The sequence below is a fragment of the Dendrobates tinctorius genome, unplaced genomic scaffold (assembly GCF_039654945.1).
Source record: "Dendrobates tinctorius isolate UK_male_01 unplaced genomic scaffold, ASM3965494v1 ptg000073l, whole genome shotgun sequence".
In the NCBI taxonomy this organism is placed as follows: domain Eukaryota; kingdom Metazoa; phylum Chordata; class Amphibia; order Anura; family Dendrobatidae; genus Dendrobates; species Dendrobates tinctorius.
This window is the reverse complement of record NW_027361741.1, coordinates 38407443-38430188: the sequence shown is the minus strand read 5'-3', so window position 1 is coordinate 38430188 and position 22746 is coordinate 38407443. Positions and strand designations below refer to the sequence as shown.

General features: G+C 43.5%; 1 protein-coding gene across 1 annotated transcript in view; it reads right to left on the bottom strand.

Annotated features, from left to right (window-relative positions):
• LOC141096273 (sodium/glucose cotransporter 1-like) overlaps positions 1-22746 on the bottom strand; it is a 176008-nt gene that overhangs the window by 76008 nt on the left and 77254 nt on the right. Inside the window, exon 3 of the mRNA XM_073582818.1 lies at positions 20299-20403. Within this exon, the coding sequence (XP_073438919.1) occupies positions 20299-20403 (105 nt within the window). The remainder of the gene's footprint in view (positions 1-20298; positions 20404-22746) is intronic.

The following is a 22746-nucleotide window of genomic DNA, read 5'->3' as shown; positions in this document are numbered from 1 at the left end:
CCCCCCGGGGTGAAGTACAAAGCCCCCTGCGGGTTGGGTGACAATTCAATGACCCCGGTCACCCGACCCGCAGGGGGGCTTTCAACTCATGACACAGCATATGCGTCATTGGTCGGATTGGCACCGACTTTCATGACGCATACGCTGTGTCACTGGTCGGGAAGAGGTTACTGTGCAAACCACCCTCAGGGGTAAAGGGGTTAATTGGGCTCACCTGGCAAACTAATTATCGTAGATGTTTGAGATTGATTTCAGTGATACAAAGATCCCTGAGACACAATACCATCAATGAGTATTACATCTTTATGAAACTTAAATCCAATTTGCATAATAATTTGGAACACAGTATAGACATTTCTGGCAGTGGCTTATCTCTTAGAGAACAAGAGGAACAGCAGCCTGATAGTGGATTTTGCAGATCCTTAACACCCCCATCAATCAGTCAGGGGCCTCCATACACATTAACCCCTTCACCCCCAAGGGTGGTTTGCACGTTCATGACCGGGCCAATTTTTACAATTCTGACCACTGTACCTTTATGAGGTCATAACTCTGGAACGCTTCCATGGATCCCGGTGATTCTGACAATGTTTTCTCGTGACATATTGTACTTCATGTTAGTGGTAAAATTTCATTCAAATAACTTGCGTTTATTTGTGAAAAAAATGGAAATTTGGCAAAAATTTTGAAAATTTCGCAATTTTTCAACTTTGAATTTTTATGCCCTTAAATCACAGAGATACGGCACACAAAAAACTTGATAACTAACATTTCCCACATGTTTACTTTACATCAAAACAATTGTGGAACCAAAATTTTTTTTCGTTAGGAAGTTATAAGGGTTAAAAGTTGACCAGCGATTTCTCATTTTTACAACACCATTTTATTTTTAGGACCACATCACATTTGAAGCCACTTTGAGGGGTCTATAGGATGGAAAATACCCAAAAGTGACACCATTCTAAAAACTGCACCCCTTAAGGTGCTCAAAACCACATTCAAGAAGTTTATTAACCCTTTAGGTGCATCACAGGAATTTTTTTGAATTTTTAAAAAAAAATGAACATCTAACTTTTTTCACAAAAAAAATACTTCAGGTTCAATTTTTTTATTTTACCAAGGGTAACAGGAGAAATTGGACTGCAAAAGTTATTGTGCAATTTGTCCTGAGTACGCTGATACCTGATTTTGTGGGGGGAAACGACTGTTTCGGCGCATGGCAGAGCTCAAAATGGAAGGAGCGCCGTTTGACTTTTTCAATGCAAAATTGGTTGGAATTCAGATCGGACGCCATGTCACGTTTGGAGAGTCCTTGATGTACCTAAACAGTGGAAACCCCCTACAAGTGACCCCATTTTGGAAACTAGACCCCCCAAGGAACTTATCTAGATATGTGGTGAGAACTTTGAACCCACAAGGGCTTTACAGAAGTTTATAACGTACAGCGGTACAGTTAAAAAATCATATTTTTTCCACAAAAATGATCTTTTCACCCCAATTTTTATTTTCCCAAAGGTAACAGGACCCTAAAAGTTATTGTACAATTTGTCCTGAGTATGCTGATACCCCACATGTGGGGGTAAAACACTATTTGGGCGCATAGCAGAGCTCGGAAGGGAAGCAGCGCCATTTGACGTTTTTGGCTGGAATTGAGATCGGACATCATGTCGCGATTGGAAAACCCCTGATGTACCAAAACAGTGGAAACCCCCCACAAATGACACCATTTTGGAAACTAGACCCCCCAAGGAACTTATCTAGATGTGTGGTGAACACTTTGAACCCCCCAGTGCTTCACAGAAGTTTATAACGCCCGGGCGTGAAAATAAAAAATTCGTATTTTTTCCACAAACATGTTCTTTTAGTCACCATTTTTTTTTATTTTCCCAAGGGTAACAGGAGAAACTAGACCCCAAAAGTTGCTGTCCAATTTGTCCTGAGTATGCTGATACCCCATATGTGGGAGAAAACTACTGTATGGGCACACGTCGGGGCTCGGAAGGGAAGTAGTGACGTTTTGGAATGCAGACATTGATATAATGGTCTGCGGGTGTCATGTTGCCTTTGGAGAGCCCCTAATGTACCTAAACAATGGAAACCCCCCACAAATGACCCCATTTTGAAAACTAGACCCCCTAAGGAACTTATTTAGATGTGAGGTGAGCACTTTGAACCCCCAAGGGCTTCACAGAAGTTTATAATGCCAGGGCATGAAAATAAAAAAATCATATTTTTTCCACAAACATGATCAATTAGTCCCCAATTTTTTTATTTTCCCAAGGGTAACAGGAGAAATTGAACCCCAAAGTTGTTGTCCAATTTGTCCTGAGTACACTGACACCCCATATGTGGGAGAAAACTACTGTATGGACACACGTCAGGGCTCGGAAGGGAAGTAGTGCCATTTTGGAATGCAGACTTTGATGGAATGGTCTGCTGGTGTCATGTGCGTTTGGAGAGCCCCTGATGTACCTAAACTATTGAAACTCCCCACAAGTGACCCCATTTTGGACACTAGACCCCCCACGGAACTTATCTAGATGTGTGGTGAGCACTTTGAACCCCCAAGTGCTTCACAGAAGTTTATAACGCTCGGACGTAAAAAAAAAAAAATCATTTTTTTCCACAAAAATGATATTTTTGCCCCCAATTTTTTATTTTCCTAAGGGTAAGAGGAGAAATTGGACCCCAAAAATTGTTTTGCAATTTGTCCTGAGTAGGCTGATACCCTACATGTGGGGGTAAAACACTGTTTGGGCGCATGGCAGAGCTTGGAAGGGAAGGAGCACCATATGACTTTTTCAACTCAGAATTGGCTGGAATTGAGATCAGACGCAATGTTGCATTTGGAGAGCCCCTGATGTGCCCAAACAGTGGAAACCCCCAATTCTAACTCCAACCCGAACCCCAACACACCCCTAACCCTAATCTCAGCCCTAACCCTAGCCCTAACCCTAACCCTAACCCTAATGGAAAAATGGAAATAAATACATTTTTTTAATTTTATTATTTTTCCCTAACTAAGGGGGTGATAACGGGGGGTTTGATTTACTATTTATGGCGGTTTTTAATTTTGGCAGCTGTCGCACGCTGAAAGACGCTTTTTATTGTAAAAATAGTTTTTGCATCACCACATATTGAGAGCTATAATTTTTCCGTATTTTGACCCACCGAGTCATGTGAGGTCTTATTTTTTGCGGGACGAGTTGACGTTTTTATTGGTACCATTTTCGGGCACGTGACTTTTTTTGATCGCTTTTTATTCCGATTTTTGGGACGCAGCATGAACAAAAACAAGCGTTTCATGAATATCTTTTGGGGGAGTGCGTTTACACCGTTCCGCGTGTGGTAAAATTGATAAAGCGGTTTTATTCTTCGGGTCAGTACAGTTACAGCGATACCTCATTTAGGTCTTTTTTTTATGTTTTGTCGGTTTTATGCAATGAAAACTATTTTATATAAAAAATAATTATTTTTGCATCGCTTTATTCTGCGAGCTATAACTTTTTTATTTTTTTGCTGATGATGCTGTGTGGTGGCTCGTTTTTTGCGGGACAAGATGACATTTTCAGCGGTACCATGGATATTTATATGCGTCTTTTTGATCGCACGTTATTACACTTTTTGTTTGGCGGTATGATAATAAATCATTATTTTTTGCTTCGTTTTTTATTTTTATTTTAAGGGGTTCGCTAAAGGGGTTAACTAATGGGACAGTTTTATAGGGCGGGTCGTTACGGACGCGGCGATACCTAATATGTGTACTTTTATTGTTTTGGTTTTTTATTTTCAAAAAATGAATTTATTGGGGAATATTTTTTTTTTTTTTTTTTACTAATTTATTTGGCGATTTTTTTAAAATTATTTTTACACTTTTTTTTAATTTTTTTTTTACTTTATTACATAGTCCCAGGTGGGACATCACTGTCCTGTGACAGATCGCTGATCTGTCACATCACAGATCACTGTGACAGATCAGCAATCTGTCACAGGCATTGAAGAAGACTTCCTCTTGCCTGCGCTTTGCAGGCACTGAGGAAGCCAGCTTCCTGTAGGCCCCCGAAGGCCCCCGTCACCATCTTGGATTCGGGGGCCTGGAGGAAAGGAGTCCCCCGAAGCAGCGCTGCACATTGCGCTGCCGTGGGGGGCTCAGGGAAGCACGGAGAGCCCCCTCCCTGCCGATGCTTCCCTTTAACTCCCGGTACACCGCGATCGTGTTTGATCGCGGTGTTCAAGGGGTTAACGTGTCGGGGCAGTCCGTGACCGCCCCTGACACATTGTGCCGGGTGTCAGCTGTGATAATCAGCTGACACCCGGCCGCGATCAGCGGCGCTCACCACGTGGGGGCCACTGATCGCGGTAGACGTACTATCCCGTCCATGGGCATAGGGGCCCGGGTCCCATGGACGGGATAGTACGTCTCATGTCAGGAAGGGGTTAAACTGTCTGCCAAACCTGTCAATAAGGGCGGCTTTGGCTGACATCAGTCTAATGAGTATGGAGGCCTTAAAAAGGTTGTCTGACCTAAGGCTTCAAAGTAGGAGTCGCGCTATGTGACTGCAGACTTGCAAATCCTCACATCGCATAGCTGCAGTGGCCGGCCATGTAACTGTAAGTATGCGATTGCATGCTTCCGGACCCATTTTGACTCGATTCGATCTATACACTTGCATTGAGCGAGGCTGCTTGTTTTTAGGCAGATCGAGACCGCATGTATGCAAATCAGATACTTGCAGTCATGTGCCTGCCGCTCCTGGCTCCAGACTTCTACTGAAAGGCCAGACAACCCCTTTAATACTTTCCAGTAATAGATAATACCTATCAGTTTGGTGTTCAGGCTTTTTGAACTCCAAAAGTTTTACAACATTTAATCATTTAGCATATAATAATGTTTGGCTACTGGTCCTTGTTATTTCTTTGAGAAAGTGACCTCTCACCTCTCGTGATTAATATCTATCAGATCAATAACATCACAATAAATAATAACAAGAGATTGCTTGATAGTTATGCATTGCCTTCAGATTCGTCACCCAAAGGTTGTGGAAAGTATTTCAGGAATTGGCCAGTGGCCAAGGTGGAACACAGAATTCGCTTTTGCATTCAAATCCCCAAGTCTAAGGGGCCACAGGCCCCTTGCCACATTGGACTCTTGAGGCAAGTGTTAGTCAAGACCTTGTGTGCCTATCTTTAGAGGGATTTGAAGAAGGCAGTTTCAGAGCAAAAAACGTGTAGTACAACCTACATGGAATTTGTCACATATGGTGCAATTTATTTTACATACCACATTCTCTGAGTCACAATTAATATACTGTTTAATTTTATACTCATTTGAATGATCAGAATCATAGAAAACAGAACTGCTGTGAATGAGCACATCTCTGTGAACCGTATTTGAAACGTCAATTTCGCTGCAGCCAAGTGCTTTTTTTTATTCGTGGGTCAGTAAAAAAATGTTGGAGAAAGTGAGCTACCTATTGAAGGTGCCTTTTTTGCTACAACATTGCAGTCTTTTTTCAGAAAGCATGCTAATGTCTCATCCTCAAAAAGTATTGGTAGATGTTTATTAAACATTTTTTTTTATTTCTGAGAATTGTGCACTATATTGCATCGAAATGACAGGTTTATTCTTCAAAAAATCATTTTTTACTTTAGTTTTAGGACGCAATAGATCAGTTCGTTTTTTGTCAGAAGTTATTTTCTTAGCCCTATGTAATACCCATTGGGGATAACCGCGTTGTTTTAATCTTTCTGAGGTTGATATTATTTCCTTTTCAACCACTGCGGGATCTGAACAATTTCTGACAATCCTTGTGAACTCACCTACTGGTATAGCCTTAGCCACATGCTGCGGTTGGCTGTTGGTAAAATGCACGATGGACTTACCTGCAGACAGTTTGCGATGAATAGCAGTGGATACAATTTCACCTGGAATACCCGTTAGAATCAAATCTAAGAACACCAAAGATTTAGAACTATAGGAAACAGTGAAGCGCAAATTAAATGAAGTATCATTCAAAAATGTGACAAATCCTGGTATGGCAGATTCATCTCCCTGCCATATGAAGACCATATCATCTATGAATCTACCATACCAGGATAAATTAGAGATGTAGGGGTTACTGTCTGAATACAAAAAACAATGTTCCCAATATGACATAATTACATTTGCCAGAGAAAGTGAAAAACAAGCACCCATCGAAACACCTGGGGTGGGGTGGAGTGGTGGACCCTGCCTTTGCACTGTGCCAGGTATTTATATATTGTTTCTATGGACCCTAATACATGCCGAATCACTTGATTCTGATTTCTTTGTTAAATGGGCAGCGGGTTTAGTGAATGTGCAATAATTTTTACATGATGTTTTTGTATGGTCTTTCCAGCCCAATTGTTGTATATTGGCTGTAGGTGTGCACATGTATTACCCTCTCTTGCCTTTGGACTTGTTCTATTTTTATATTTGAATAATAAAGTTTTTCATAGTCATTACTTGGTTGGACTCTATGACTGTGTTTCTTTCGGTTTTGCTATTAGTATGTGCAGTTGGTTCAGATACAGTCCTAACATATATTGTGGGTGGTGTATGGCATTGTGTCAGGTTCATCATTATGTGTAATTAGTTTCACCCATGTATATACTATGCTTGCCACTATTCCTCTGTATTATGTGGTAAATCATGTATTTTCTTTACAGGAGGCTTCCAGTGCGGAAGAGCAGGAGCAGTCGAGTGGAAATGAATGTTTCCAGGGTCGTCGGGCTCAAGCCTGAGGAGGAAAGACGGTGTGTAAGTAATCTTTTCATTATCAGAGTTGTAATTGAATTGGGTTTCAGTTTTGTATCTTTAAAACTATATGACTTGCAATTTTTTTCTTTTAATTGATCTATAGGTTCCACAACGTGAGGAAGGCAAATCCGAGATTGACAATGACAAGCTCATTCCTCTTGTGCAAGAGTGAGCAGCGTTGTGGGACACCCGTGATCGTAACCATTCTGACACAGGATTGATTTGACAACTCTGGGAAGAAGTGGCCAGATCGCTGTTGGATGATTGGGACCATGCCACCCCACAAGACAGAAAGGATTTGAGTAAGTATTGCAATGTGGTCTGACGCGTCTGTTTCCCTATAAATGTAGGTGCCTTTTATAAAATGTATTTATTTTTTCTTCCCCATTCACAGTGAAGAGAGTCAAAGTCTGTTGGAGTTCGATGAAGGATCGCTTCAACAAGGATATGAGAGAGGAGATTCGTGTTCGAAGTGGTGCTGCTCCAAAGGTCTCAAAATATAAATACCATCTTATGCTGTCTTTTCTAAGGCCTGCGGTTGCTCAGCGAACGTGAGTATCTTTTGTGTTGTGTTACTATTATCTAAACTATATTATTTTTTTAGTGACGTTTGTAATTTATTTTCCACACAGAACCTGGAGCAGCACCACCCAACCTGGATCGTATTCAGTTGGAGCGACCCCTAATCAAACAGCCACTGATCAGTTTCAATCATCAAACCAGCGATGGAGCAATCAGGCAGGCTTCACAGGCTGGGGAACAGGCAGCCGGTCCATCAGGTTTTCTCCTCTCCCAGCCCTCTGCCACTAGTTTTGTTGGGTCTGCTCACCAGCGGCAGAGGGCCTGGGACAGTTTATTCATTTAAGATCGATCTTCCATGATGGGATGAAGGTGGTTGGAGATAGACTGGACAGTGGGTGCAATCATGTGAACACACTTTTCCAGGAAGTCCACAGCGCCTTGACCTCCTGGAAGCTGACCTTCAGAGACCGGCGAGACATTTTTTTTCCACAAAAGAGAGGGACGTGTTGGAAATCCTGCCACCTGACCTTCAGCTGTATCTAATGAGGGCCTGTCAGGCTGCTTACAGCGAGGCCATGCAGCAGTCCCAACTGCAATCAAGATGTCACCGGCAGCCACACAGTTCTTTTCCTACATAGCAACCAGGGCCAGCACAGCACCAGTGGCAAGTGAACTACTATCCTCCTACAGTTCCCAACTACACAACACAGCCGAGCGCAGCACCCCTCCAACTTGCAGCACCCACCATGCAGCCGAGTACAGCACCCCTCCAGCTTGCAGCACCTACCACGCAGCTGAGTGCAGCACCTCTCCAGCTTGCAGTACCCCTCCAGCTTGTAGCACCCACCACGCAGCCAAGTGCAGCACCCCTCCAGCTTGCAGAACCCATCACACCGCTGAGTGCAGCACCTATGGAAAGCAAGAAATACCAAGGGAACATAAAAAAGGGGACCACTCCGCACCCAAAACAAAACCCACGGAAAGGGAATTTTTCCCCAAAAAATTACCCACCACCTACACCCTCCCCTCCCAATGCGTCTGTTATGCAATCTGTCTGCACTTTTCCTTGTGTCTGCCCCTTCCAATGTGTCTATCCCTTCTGTGTCTATACCTTCCAATTTGTATTCCACTCCTAATGTATCTTCTTCCCCCAATGACCCAATCCTCCATTTTGTTGCCACTTCCCCTATAACCACTCCCTCACCCACTCCTACACCCAATCATCCAAGCCCGACACCCCCCTGGTCCACAATGTCACACCTTCCAACCGACGCTGATCCTAAACCCTATTTTTATTTATTGTTTTCAAAATTATTTATGTTATATTTAAATTTGTTTTTTTTTTTGTTAGTAAAAAAATCTTTTGTTTTCACAATCACTGTGTTTATCTCTTTATTTGAAAATGCACACGTGTGTATTGTATAACGGGTGAAGTGTTATTAAAGTTGGCAAACAATACAGGTACATTTACAAGTGGATTAAACCATTTAGTCTTGCCATGCCACACATCCAATATCAGAAACAAAGTAAGCAGCAAAGTGATTCCACATTTGGATAACTTCCAAAGTACTACTCAGAGGGTGATCTTGGTAATCATGCAATGTGCTTACTTCAGGTTCCTCAAGTTCTAAGTGGTGTCGCTCTCTCACCAGGATGTCACTGTGTAGAGCAACACATGCTTTGACTACCTCATGAATTGTCTCAGTTTTTACATTGATGGCTGCTCCCAAAATGCACCATTTAGATACCAGCAATCCAAAGGCACACTCCACAGTTCTTCGTGCCCTTGTCAATCGGTAGTTGTAAATTCTTTCTGTGTCATTCAAGTCCCGACTCGAGTATGTTTTTATGAGGTTGGCACACATTTGAAATGCCTTGTACCCAACCACAACAAACGGCATTGGCGGTCCTTCAGTGTCCCGAAGAGGTCGTGTCATTGGAAAATTGAAATTATTCCCATACAAACGTTGTCCCATTTCAGAGTCTTTGAAAGTCTGAGACTCATTTGCTCATCCAAGTGAGCGAACGTCAATGGCGACAAATCTGCAGTCAGCATCTGCAATAGCCATGAGAGCTATCGAAAAGTATTTTTTGTAATTGAAATACTCATCCACTTCCAGCAGGTTTCACAATCCAAATGTTTTTGCCGTCCACAGCCCCTAAACAGTTTGGAAAATTATCAATGTCCTGGAATTTGGCAGCATTTTCCAGCCAGAGTTCAGTTGTGGGTTGGGGGAGGAATTCATCATGCAGAACGTCACATAAAGCACGGCAGATGTCTGCAACTATCCCAGAAAGGGTGGACATCTTAAGGTCTCTCTGGTAGCCAGGAATCTACAGAACGGATAATGTAAATTAAAAAAAAAAAAATCAGTAGATGGCTTTTATAACAATAATAATAATGACAATTTTTTCTTTTTCAAAATTACGTACCTAAGGGTCACCAACAGACGTTCCTCAGCAGGAATTGCTCGACGTAGTTGTGTGTCCTGCCTGGTGATGGATCCTCGCACACGTTGCAGCAAGTCATTGAAGCTCTGTTCCAACATCCTCGTGTAGTAGAAATACCTCTCCGGGTTTTCACGCAGCTTGGTGTACAACGAGTTGTAGGCTCCATGGCTCTCTCCAACTTCAACTATGGGGTGTTGCCAGTAGTGACGACGATGTCTTATCCGTCTTTGTGTTATTCTTTCTTCTTCACTAGCCACAGCAAAGGCAAAAGCCAATTTCAATTGCAAGTCCAGATTACGATAGAAGCTCTCCATGCCAAGATCCATTTTGCTGCTGGGTACTGCAGCAATAGATGACGATTTCATCTGGGCAAGGGTCTATATACAGAATTCCCATGAGACATGCCCATTGGACGTGGCTTGTGTCAAGGAAAATCTCCTGGAAATGTCGAAAGCATGAGCAAAAACAATGCAACGCATGCCAAAACGCATACAAATAAATGTACACGCAGCGGTTTTTTTGGCATCATGCGTAAGCTGATGTGGATAAAAAACGTAGCATAATCATGCGTTTAAATGCGTTTTGGCATGCATTTGCGCATGCAGATGATACGCTGCGCGCAGAAATGCTAATGTGTACCTAGCCTAACAAAATAACTTAACAAAAAACAAACTGATCTACTGTGTACTAAAACTAAAGTAAAAAATGATTTTTTGAAGAATAAACCTGTCATTTCTCTGCAATATAGTGCACAATTTACAGAAATAAAAAAATTCTTTAATAAACATCTACCAATACTTTTTGAGGATGAGACATTAGCATGCTTTTTGAAAAAAGGCTGCAATGTTGTAGCAAAAAAGGCACCTTCAATAGGTAGTTCACTTTCTCCAACATTTTTTACTGACCCATGAATAAAAATAGCACTTGGCTGCAGTGAAATGGACATTTCAAATGCGGTTCACAGAGATGTCGCATGTGGTCATTCACATTATGTAGTTCTGTTTTCTATGATTCTGATCATTCAAATGAGTATAAAATTAAACAGTATATTAATTATGACTCAGAGAAGGTGGTATATTAAATAAATTGCACCATATGTGATAAATTCTATATAGGTTGTACTACATGTAAATTAAAAACCAGGTTATTATTGTTATTATTTATTTATATAGCACCATTGATTCCATGGTGCTGTACATGAGAAGGGGTTACATACAAATTACAGATATCACTTACAGTAAGCAAACTAACAATGACAGACTGATACAGAGTGGAGAGAGGACCCTGCCCTTTCGGGCTTACATGTTACAGGATGGTGGGGAAGGAGACAGTAGGTTGGTGGGTTGCAGCAGTTCAGGTGTTGGTTGAGGTGATATCACCGGTAGTGGTGAGAGAGAAGGAGGTAGCGGGGTCATTGTAGGCTGTAGACTTTCTTGAAGAGGTGGGTTTTCAGGTTCCGTCTGAAGGATCCAAATGTGGTTGATAGTCGGACTTGTTGGGGCAAAGAATTCCAGAGAATAGGGGCTATTCGGGAGAAGTCTTGGAGACGGTTTGGTGAGGAGCGAATAAGTGTGGAGGAGAGAAGGAGGTCTTGGGAGGACCGGAGATTACGTGAGGGAAGGTATCGGGAGATTAGTTCAGAGACATATGGGGGAGACAGGCTATAGATGGCCTTGTAGGTCAGTATTAGTAATTTGAACTGGATACGCTGAGGGAATGGGAGCCAGTGAAGAGATTTGCAGAGGGGAGAAGCGGAGGAGTAGCGAGGAGAGAGATGAATTAGTCGGGCGGCAGAATTAAGGATGGACTGGAGAGGTGCGAGGGTGTTAGCAGGGACACCACAGAAAAGGATGTTGCAGTAGTCGAGGCGGGAGATGATGAGGGCATGCACAAGCATTTTAGTAGATTGAGGGTTGAGGAAAGGACGGATTCTGGAAATATTTTTGAGCTGGAGGCGACAGGAGGTAGAAAGAGCTTGGATGTGCGGTTTGAAGGACAGGGCAGAGTCAAAGGTTACTCCGAGGCAGCGGACTTCTGGTACTGGGGAAAGTGTGATGTCATTAATTGTTATAGCTAGGTCGGATAAAGAAGATCTGTGAGATGGAGGAAAGATGATGAGTTCAGATTTGTCTACATTGAGTTAGCGAGAGGAGAAGAAGGAGGATATGGCTGATAGACACTCTGGGATTCTGGACAGCAGAGAGGTGACGTCTGGGCCAGAGAAGTAGATCTGAGTGTCATCAGCATAAAGGTGGTAGTGGAATCCGTGGGACTTTATGAGTTGCCCCAGACCAAGTGTATAGATTGAGAAGAGTAGGGGTCCTAAAACAGAGCCTTGGGGGGCTCCAACAGAGAGAGGGTGGGATGAGGAGGTGGTGTGGGAGTGGGAGACGCTGAATGTGCGGTTGGAAAGGTATGAGGAGATCTAGGATAGGGCAAGGCCTTTGATGCCGAAGGAGGAGAGGATCTGTAGTAGGAGGCAGTGGTCAACTGTGTCAAATGCAGAGGATAGGTCTAGAAGCAGGAGTATAGAGTATTGTCCATTTGATTTGGCTCAATGAACATTACAATGATATACTTAATGCAAGTAACATTATTAGAAACCTCTCTGCTGTTGCAAAACATTTTATTGTTGAACACAATCATGACATGTCTTCTTTGCAAGTTTTAAGTATAGAAAAACTATTGCAGGGGGCATTTATGTACATTTAATTGAAGTACATTTTATGAAAGTACTGGCAATTATACCATGGAAGCCAGACAGGGCAAGATACAGGCAAGACATTTATACAAACCTAACCACAGTAAATTTGGACAACAAATATTTGCCATATGCATTTGTATAATGTATGTCCTGGCTGCTGCTTTCACTCACATCCACCGTCCTTGCATTAACTCTTTACACTCCATCCATATTGGCCCCTCAGTCTTCTCCTCTCCTATGTATAGCACTCATGCTCTTTTCACATTGCTAAACTGCACAGATCCATTCAGTCCCACCATCCAACACAAGAGATGCTCTCACAATTTACTTAACCATCTGCTTACTCTTTCCATCCTCCTTCTCCTAGTTGCAGGAGATATCTCTCCCAACCCTGGCCCCCCATGTTATAGCAAGTAAACCCCCCCAACTGCTAACTCAGAAACCCCTCTAATCTTATTAATATTCCCTGCATGCCTTCTGTCTATTTCAATTGTGCCATTTGGAATTCTCGCTCAGTGTGTAATAAACTCTCCTTCATCCGTGAATTTTTCCTTTCTAATTCTCTTTACCGCTTGGCTCTTACTGAAACTTGGATCCAGAAGTCAGACACTACCACTGCTGCTGCTCTCTCATATGGTGGACTACACTTCTCTCATACCCCAAGATCGGACAACAGAGCAGGTGGAGGCATTGGTCTGCTCCTATCACCCAAATGTACCTTTCAGGTTATACCTCAAGTAATATCACTTGTCTTCCCTTCTTTTGAGGTCCATGCTGTCAGACTCTACATCCCCTTCTCCATGCGAGTGGCGGTGGTGTATCGTCCTTCGGGCACCTCCCATCAGTTCCTGGATCACTTTGCCACCTGGCTTCCACACTTTCTCTCCTGTGACATCCTCACCGTCATCATGGGTGATTTCAACATCCCCATTGCTTTTTCCCTCTCCCCATCTGCTACTCACCTTTTATCTCTAACCTCCTCCTTCAGCCTTTCACAGTTTACTAAATCTCCTACGCATGAAGACTAACGCCCTCGACTTGGTCTTCTCTCGGCTTTGCTCAGTGGATAATTTCACAAACTCCCCTCTCCCTCTCTCTGACCACAACCTTCTTTCATTCTCTATCAAGAACTGCCATCCCACTCAGGTCACCCCTACTTTCCACACTAAGGCTGAGTTCACACGTGGCGTTTTTTTCACGTTTCCGCGGCGGTTTTAACCGCGCAATTTTGCCGCTAAAATGCAAAAAATAAGCATCCCATGCATTCCTATGGGATTCCGCAATGCTGTGCTAATGCTGCGGTTTTTACCGAGGCGGAATCGCTTCGCGGTAAAAACCGCAGCATGCTCATTAATTTGCGAAATCGCGGCGATCCCGCACCCATAGGAATGCATTGTTCCGCTTATTTCCCCGCATGTGGCTGTGCACACCATGCGGAAAGTAAGCAGAACAATTGCGGATGGTACCCATGGTCCGGAGGAGAGAAGACTGTCCTCCGGGCTTTGGGTACCATATCCCTGTAAAAAATAGAATTTAAAATAAAAAATATTGTTATTCTCACCCTCCGACGTCCCGCGCAGCCTTCCCGCTTCTCTTCACGCTCTCGTTCCCAGTAGTCCTTTGCGAAAATGCTCGCGATGACGTCCCTTCTCGCGGGATCGCGAAGTCTCGCGGTCATTCGCGCAACGTCATCGCGAATTACCGCGAGACGTCGCGATCCCGCGAGAACTGACGTCATCGCGGGCATTTTCGCAAAGGATTACTGGGAACGGATGCGCGGGACGTCGGAGGGTGAGAATAACACCGTTTTTTATTTTTTTTTTTACATTCTATCTTTTAGTACTGATGCCGCATAGGCGGCCTCAGTAGTAAAACGTTGGTCACACTCGTCAAACACTATGTTTGACAAGTGTGACCAACCTGTCAATCAGTTTTCCAAGCGATGCTACAGATCGCTTGGAGAACGCTAGCATTTTGCAAGCTAATTACGCTTGCAAAATGCTAGTTTTTCCGCGGGAAAATCGCGGGAATTTAAAATGCGATTTTCCCGCGGACTGGAATTCCGGAATTCTCGCGGTAATTTCCGCGAGAGTTCCGGTACGTGTGCACTTAGCCTAATAGAAACAAACAGGCCATTAACACCCAGAAACTTATGAAGAACTTGCAGTCATCATTGTCCCCTATCTCCTCCCTCTCATGTCCTGACTCTGCACTGAAGCATTACAACAAAACACTGCAAAGTGCCCTGGATGAAACTGCACTTCCTATACATAGAACAATATAGCACAGACGGCGACAACCGCGGCACACACTGCAAACACATTTCCTGCAGCGGTGCTCCAGGTGCGCCAAACGTCTGTGGAGAAAGTCCAATCAACCCAAAGATTTCGCCCATTATAAGTTTATGCTTAAAGCATACAACACTGCCCTTCACCTCTCAAAACCAAACCTATTTCAACACCCTCATCACCTCACTATCCAATAACCCGAAACGTCTCTTTGACACTTTTCATTCCCTACTCAACCCAAGAGTGCAGGCCCCAACCACGGATCTCCACGCTGACGATCTGCCCAATTATTTCAAAGAAAAAATTGACCATATCAGACAGGAATTTATCTCCCAAACTCCTCATACCACGCACTGTCCTCCCTCCCCCACTGCATGTAGCTCACTCTCTGACTTTGAACCAGTCACAGAAGAAGAAGTAGTCAGGCTCTTTGTATCTTTTCGCCCGACCACTTGCACCAGTGACCGCATTCTGTCACATCTCCTCCAGTCCCTCTCCCCTGCTGTCACCATTCACCTAACAAAAACATTCAACCTCTCTCTCTCTTCTGGCATCTTTCTCTCCTCATTTAAGCATGCCATCATACATCCATTACTTAAAAAGCTATCCCTCGACCAAAACTGTGCCGCTAACTATAGACCTGTCTCTAATCTTCTCTTCATCTCTAAACTCTGGTCGACTCCCGTCTTTTCCACTATCTCTCAGATAACTCTCTTCTCGACCCTCTACAATCCGGTTTCCACTCTTTACACTCTACTGAAACTGCCCTTACTAAAGTCTCTAATGATCTACTAAAAGCTAAACTTAATGGTCACTACTCCATGGTAATTCTCCTGAATCTCTCTGCAACATTTGACACTGTGGATCATCAGCTCCTCCTCACTATGCTCTGCTCCATCGGCCTAAAGGACACTGTTCTCTCCTGGTTCTCCTCCTATCCTTCACTATACCTTTTGCTGGCTCCTCCTCCTCCTCTCATCTTCCCCTTGCTGTTGGTGCTTCCTCTAGGATCAGTTCTAGGCCCCCTTCTCTTCTCTTTGCATACTGCCCCTATTGGTTAAACAATCAGTAGATTTGGCTTCCAGTACTATCTTTATGCTGATGACACCAAATTATACACTTCTCCTGATATCACGCCTGCCTTTTTAGAAAACACCAGTGATTGTCTTACCGCTGTCTCTAACATCATGTCCTCCCTCTATCAAAAACTGAACTCCTTGTGCTTCCTTTCTCTACTAATGTACCTGTGCCCGACATTGCCATTTCTGTGTGTGGTTCCACCATTACTCCACAGCAACATGCCCGCTGTCTTGGGGTCATACTTGATTCCAAACTTTCATTCACCCCACATATGGCTCGCTCTTATTATCTGCACTTGAAAACATTTTTAGAATTTGACCCTTTCTTACTTTAGACTCTGCAAAAACGCTTGCTGTTTGTCTTATTGATTCTCGTCTGGACTATTGTAACTCTCTACTAATCGGTCTCTCTCTTACCAAACTCTCCCCTTCTCCGATGGTCTCCGGCGCCGGCAGTTTGTTCCTGTGTTCAGCGGTCACGTGGTTCCACTCATTAAGTAATGAATATGCACTCCACACCTATGGGAGTGGAGTCGCGTGCATATTCGTTACTTTAATGAGCGGTACCACTTGACCGCTGAACACAGGAAGAGCTGCCGGCGTCGGAGACCATCTGAGAAGCAGGGAAGTGCAACGACCGTGCCAGGAGGGGGTGAGTATGATGTGACAGCCGAGCTCCCCCTCCTCCGCCGACCCCCTGGGACCATGACTCGAGTATAAGCCAAGAGGGGCACTTTCAGCCTAAAAAAATGGGCTGAAAATCTCGGCTTATACTCAAGTATATACGATAAGTGTGATCTGGATAGCTACAAAATGTGCTTGATTGGACATGTGTGCAAAATGTGTCTGTCTTGTAGTTCTTCTGTTTTTTTCTATAATATATTACATACTGTACATTTGTAAAAAAAAAAACCTACCAAGAAGCAAAATAAACATAAACCCTGCTGTGATTAAATAAGTAAAAAGCAAAAGTGCATTCAAATTACACAGAGTTCTGAGCAATACTGTTTTTGATCAAAAACAGCATGAAAGTCATCTCACCGTCAACAAGGTGACCAAGACGGTCCTACACGGTCTAATATTAAAAATCTTACCATGTGTCAAAGTTGATCTCAGTGTGTGAATAAGGGCAGACAAAAGGACCGGGTCCCAACCTAAGATCACCAGCCTGGGGAGGCTTTTAAATGTAGTTTACAGCTCAAGAGGGTGAAGCCACACCCCAACTTGCACAGAATGCAAAAATACAAAGAAAAAACACACAAAAATTGAGCTTGGTTAAATTTTGGTATACATGTATCATATAAACGCATGTTCTCTTTGGCCATAAAGCATAAAAAAAAACCTACAAGAAGCAAAATAAACATAAACCCTGCTGTGACTAAATAAGTAAAAAGCAAAAGTGCATTCAAATAACACAGGGTTCTTAGCAATACTGTTTTTGTTCAAAAATAGCATGAACGCCATCTCACCGTCGACAAGGTGACCCTGATCGAGACGGTCCTACACTGTTTAATATTAAAAACCTATACATTTCTATTAAAGATTTGAATGCATTTGTCTTGTTTTATAACTTATAGAGAGCCGTGACTGTAATTTTCTTGTGAATTAAATTCCAATTAACGTCTGCTGTTTCCTGTGTATAAATAACATTTTTAAAAATCATAAGCACATAACCTGCTCCATATCATATACTTACAACGCATTACGCACAGAATCCTCTCTAAAAGTGGACTCTTATTTACCCAGATGGAAACTATGGCTATAATAGGAAACACTCTGCAATTTAGCATGACTCATTAGTTCAGACCACACTAGAAAATAGCAAGTTTCAAAAACAAAATTGATTTCTAGGCTAATTTTGCACAAATAATGAGGATAATGAGGACCTACTCTAAGCAATCATTAAGGGTTTCCATGTGGCGTATTGGCAGTGCTTTGGACGCAGTTCTGCCCAAAGTGGTGCCCTCTTTTGTACGTACGGTGATTCCACATGTGTTCATTGACCACATGCGGAATCACTGCGTCCTATACATTGGACAGTGATATTTAGCTTGCGGAGACTGGGTGTCTCCGCAAGATAAATAGACATGCTGCGGTCTAGGACAACGCCCCACATGTGCTTATACGCAGGGATTCCGGAGGCATCCCTGCATGCATAGTGGAGATGGGATTTCATAAAATCCCCTCCACTATGCTGTAACATCATCTGGCTGCTGCGGATTGGACGCTGCGTATGTACGCAGCGTCCAGTCCGCAGCGTTTACTGACCGTGGAAACATACCCTTAACGTTTATGAATATATGTATATTTCATATTTACCTAGGCACTCACTACTATGATACCTTCCAAAATCTTTCTTATTAAACCCTAATGCATGCAGAGTCCCTTTGGTTACACAAATTGACATTTTGGTCCTGATTTATCAAAGTTTTTACACCAGAAAAATTGTAATTTGCCGGGAGTTAATATGTCATGTACAGTTGTGGCCAAAGAATTTGAGAGTGACACTTTTTTTTCATAAAATTTGCTTCCTCAATGTTTTTACATCTTTTAATCAGATGTTTCCATGGATACTAAAGTACAAATATAAGCCGACTCATTATTGTTTGGATCTCTTTTTCTATATACCAGGCTGACAAGTTATTTGACATATTTCCAATTCAGTCACGCTAATATTGGGGCACAAGGAAAGAATATTTTTTAAATTGGTTGGCCACTTTATTTTATTGTGGACATGATTTATGATGATTCTATGGCACTTTCTAATATATTAGTATTACAGGTTCTCTTCCTGCACTTATTAGCGATGCCTTCCTCACAGACTGCACACCTCTACTGTCCACACATTTGTTGCTGGTGGAGGAGCATGTGACTAGTCCTGTCCATCAGCCTCCAAGAATTATAACAGCCAGGCTCGGACTGGCCCACAGGAGAACAGGAGAATCCTCCGGTGGGCCCTTGTACAGTAGTGGGCAACCAGCCTTTTATCTGAGCAGTACTTGGTACAATAGACTTGATTCACTATCTACAGACAAAGGCAGCATCTTATTTAACAATCAACCCAATTTATTGCTATAGAAATTTGTGAATGAGGATAAAGTCATATTTGCATGTAGCTGAAAAGTATTTTCCTGAAGTTGAGGTTACTCGTGGGTCCTTGGCACCCCAGTCTGATATTGATAACAGCTATTCTATGTACAGAGTATTACAATTGGAGGAGACTGACAGACTGGACTGGCCACAAGCTCCTCCACCAGCAGCCAGTGTATGGACAGGAGAGTTGTACAGTCTGTGAGGAAGGTGTCACTAACCAAAACAGGAGGAGAATCTGTAATACTTGTGTATAGAAAGTGCCACAGAATAATGTATTCAATATATTTGTAATGTAATGCAGATGGGTGTGGACCACTGCTCCATGGGACGGGATTACTCAGGATGGGTGTGACTAAGCAGCTACTAGAGCCTCTGGTGGTGAAGTTAGGCTTGGCTTCAAGGTAGTCACCGATTGTCAACCCTGGGCGGTTCCCGAGACTGCGGCAGCCTACTGGTGGGTATGCAGTATGGGGGGGAGGGGCTGGGAAAGAGCAGAAGTCAGGTGGTCCTAGGTCTGAGGAGGCATCGCAGGATCAGAAAATGTAACCGAAGTCAGGAGTGGAGATGTCAGGCTGGAAGGAAGGGTAAACAGGACTGGTCGTTAATGGGAAGCTGGATACAGAAGGTTGCATGCACATAGACTAGCAGAGCAGAAACAACATTTGATCAAGGGGTGGAGAGAGTAGTGCCTTAGATAGAGCCTGCTCGCATGGGATAGGCCGAGGACCCAAATCTTTGTAGGACTCAGCAGAGTTAAATTCCTGCAGAGACAGACTATGCCCCACCAAGGCCAGATAGAACCACCATACTTTAGCAGTTGTGCAAAGTAGTACAACAGGACACAGACTTCAGTGAACCGATCTGATGTGAAGAGACGCTGCGCGGTGACAATGTTGAATAGGGCAGCGCTGAAGAAGCACATGAGTTTGGAATGTGACATGTAAAAATAAAGAAAAAATAGCCAACCCCTTTAAATCAAAGTGAGAAAATAAACAAATCCACATAATAAAGAGGTTCTTATCATGTATTGAAGAGAAAATTTAGAAAAACTTAGTGCGCTGGTTTCAATAGAGGTGTATAGCCAGTTCCTCATTTCTACACAATACCTACGTGTCATACGTATAATGTACATATAATAAAATATATAATATATGTAAAGAAGTTTACAAGTAACAGTGGAATTATTCATTATACTCTTTGCAACAAAAGATCAACATGAAATATATTGTTGCCATTCTGCTTCATTGAATAAAAGAATGTTACTGTCTGCAGCAGCAAGGTTTTGTTGTTATTTGCTTTCCACGTTTTTCCATGATTTGCTATTTCCATACAGTGTGGTGTGACAGGCAATAGTATCACAACTGTGTTGCAAATTCTTACATTCCATTCGAAGCCCCCAATGACAATTCCACCAGCAGCTGCTGTCCCTGCCAGGCCAACAAAGTGGCCACTTCCAATGTTGCTGGCAAAAAGAGAGGCTCCAATCTAAAAGGCAAAAGAAACAGGTTTAGTTGATTCACTGTTAAATAAAGAATGCAGGGCATAGCTGTAGGGTGAGGTGTGTGATTGTTTATACCCGGGGAAAAAAAAATAAATAAAAAGAAACCCCAGGCCCTCTCCTCTTAATCATCTTTTTTTCTTTGATTCTACTATGTCTCTTACTGCAAATAAAACTAAGGAAGCTATAAAGAAATATTCTCTTTGTGGCTCAGGAGCCCAGCCACGTCTCCCTCCTGCGTCTCACTAAAGCTGGCTTCACATTAGCATACTGGGGCTCTGCGGACGGCTGCATACTGCCTCCCTGAAGCTGAGGAGGGCTGCGTACTGCCTCCCTGAAGCTCCGCCCACTTCCGCACTTCTTCCATTTAGGTCCACCTTCTTCTGCATGCGTCATGCGTACCTATCTTTAATGTTGGGTACGCAGGACATGCATATGTGTGAGAATGCATAGTTTTGACTCGCCCGCCGTCTGCACAAAACGCAACTTTTTGCGCTCCCATGCGGTCGGCGGGCAAGTCAAAACACCACCCAGTACAACAGTTCGGGAGCTTCCCTAGTCTCCAACAGCAGCACCACTAATCAGTAAGCAGTCCTATTCTTGAGCTCACAGTTCCCCTTAGGGGAGCTACTTGTGCCACTATGGCCGCTGTTTAACTTCTCTGTTTCCCGATGCCTTGGAACTACCACATGGGGCACGCTCTCGTCATTTGATAGTCAGATAACATCCCAAGAGGCTCCCTTTCCCAGTCCTCTTCTCCGAAGAATTAATCACTCCTTCTAACACTTTTCTTTGTCTCCACTCTGGATAATGCTATCCATTGCATCAGTCTTCATTGCACTTTAGGGACACCTAATTTATGCAATTTGCTGACTAATCAGACCAAAGGTCTGCTCTAGCTGCAAGCTAGGCCCTCTCTACTATTCTACCAGGAAACTCTCCAATGTGCCCACACTGAGCTCCTCTCCCTGGGCTAGACCCAGCAATTAACCCTGTAGGCTACCTAGTGCTGGACTGAACACAACCTATCACCATCAATACAGCTTATTAAGCATTCAAACGTCAAAACACATTGCAGCAATATGCATGTCTTCAAGGGGGAATGGGGCAATGCCACTACCTCCTTACACAGGCAACGCTGCACTCTAAGGGTATGTGCACTCTGAGTCTTTTTGCACAGTTTTAGAAGTGGAAACTAGGCATAAACTCCAAGTTTTTTTTAGCTGCTTTGAATTTTTTAGGAGGATTTTGCCAGTTTCTGCACTAAAAAAATCAGGGTGCAAATAAGGCCACATTAATATGTCTGTTTTACGTGTGTGTGTTGTATCTGTAATTCTCATGCATACAACATGTAACTAGAGTCAATGGGCATAGTCACACGTCGAGTCCGCAAAGAAAAACAAAACAGAAATATCTATTTTTCGTTGGATTTGTGGAGTAAAACATCCCAGGGCGCTCAGATGTCATACATATATGTACCAAAAATATCTGAAAATCAGATGCATGAAAAATTATAAAGTACAGTAGCTAGAGATAGTGCACGCAAAGCTCTAACATTATTCCTAATAACACTGATTTTAATACATGTAGATGCTTAAAAAGGAGCCTGTCATGTAAAAGAATACTATTAATCTGAAGATATGGGGTTAATCTGCAGGTTAGCAGTGTTCTGAAGATGCCCGGCGCCCTCATTGAGAGCCCTGCTGTCGTGAAGAAATTGGCTTTATTCCTCCCAACAGCCTCAGGCTTTCAGATATAGGGGCGGCGCTGATGCGGATTCAGGTGCTGATTAGCACATAGTGAGCGGCAGCTATAACCGCGTCCTTGGCACTGACTGACAGATAGGAATTGGGAAATATTTTTAACTAGATGAAGAGCCCGGCGTTGCCCGGGCATAGTACCCAACTGTGGGTCCCGCTGTCTTCCTTAACATCCCCGCTCTCCACCTGCTGTCCCGTTCTATCCCTTCGCAGCTGCCCTCTACATCCGTGTCCCTGTGTCCTTTCACAGCCCCCGTCTCTTCGTCCACAGACCTGCTCTCCCACTCTCTCCCTCCACAGCCCCGTTCTCTTTCTTCACAGCCCTGCTCTCCCCGTCCACAGCCCCCTTCTCTTCCTTCACAGCCCTGCTCTCTCCATCCACAGCCCAGTTCACTTCCTTCACAGCCCTGCTCTCCCCGTCCACAGCCCAGTTCACTTCCTTCACAGCCCTGCTCTCCCCGTCCACAGCCCCGTTCTCTTCCTTCACAGCCCTGCTCTCCCGCTCTCTCCGTCCACAGCCCCGCTCTCTTCCTTCACAGCCCTGCTCTCCCGCTCTCTCCGTCCACAGCC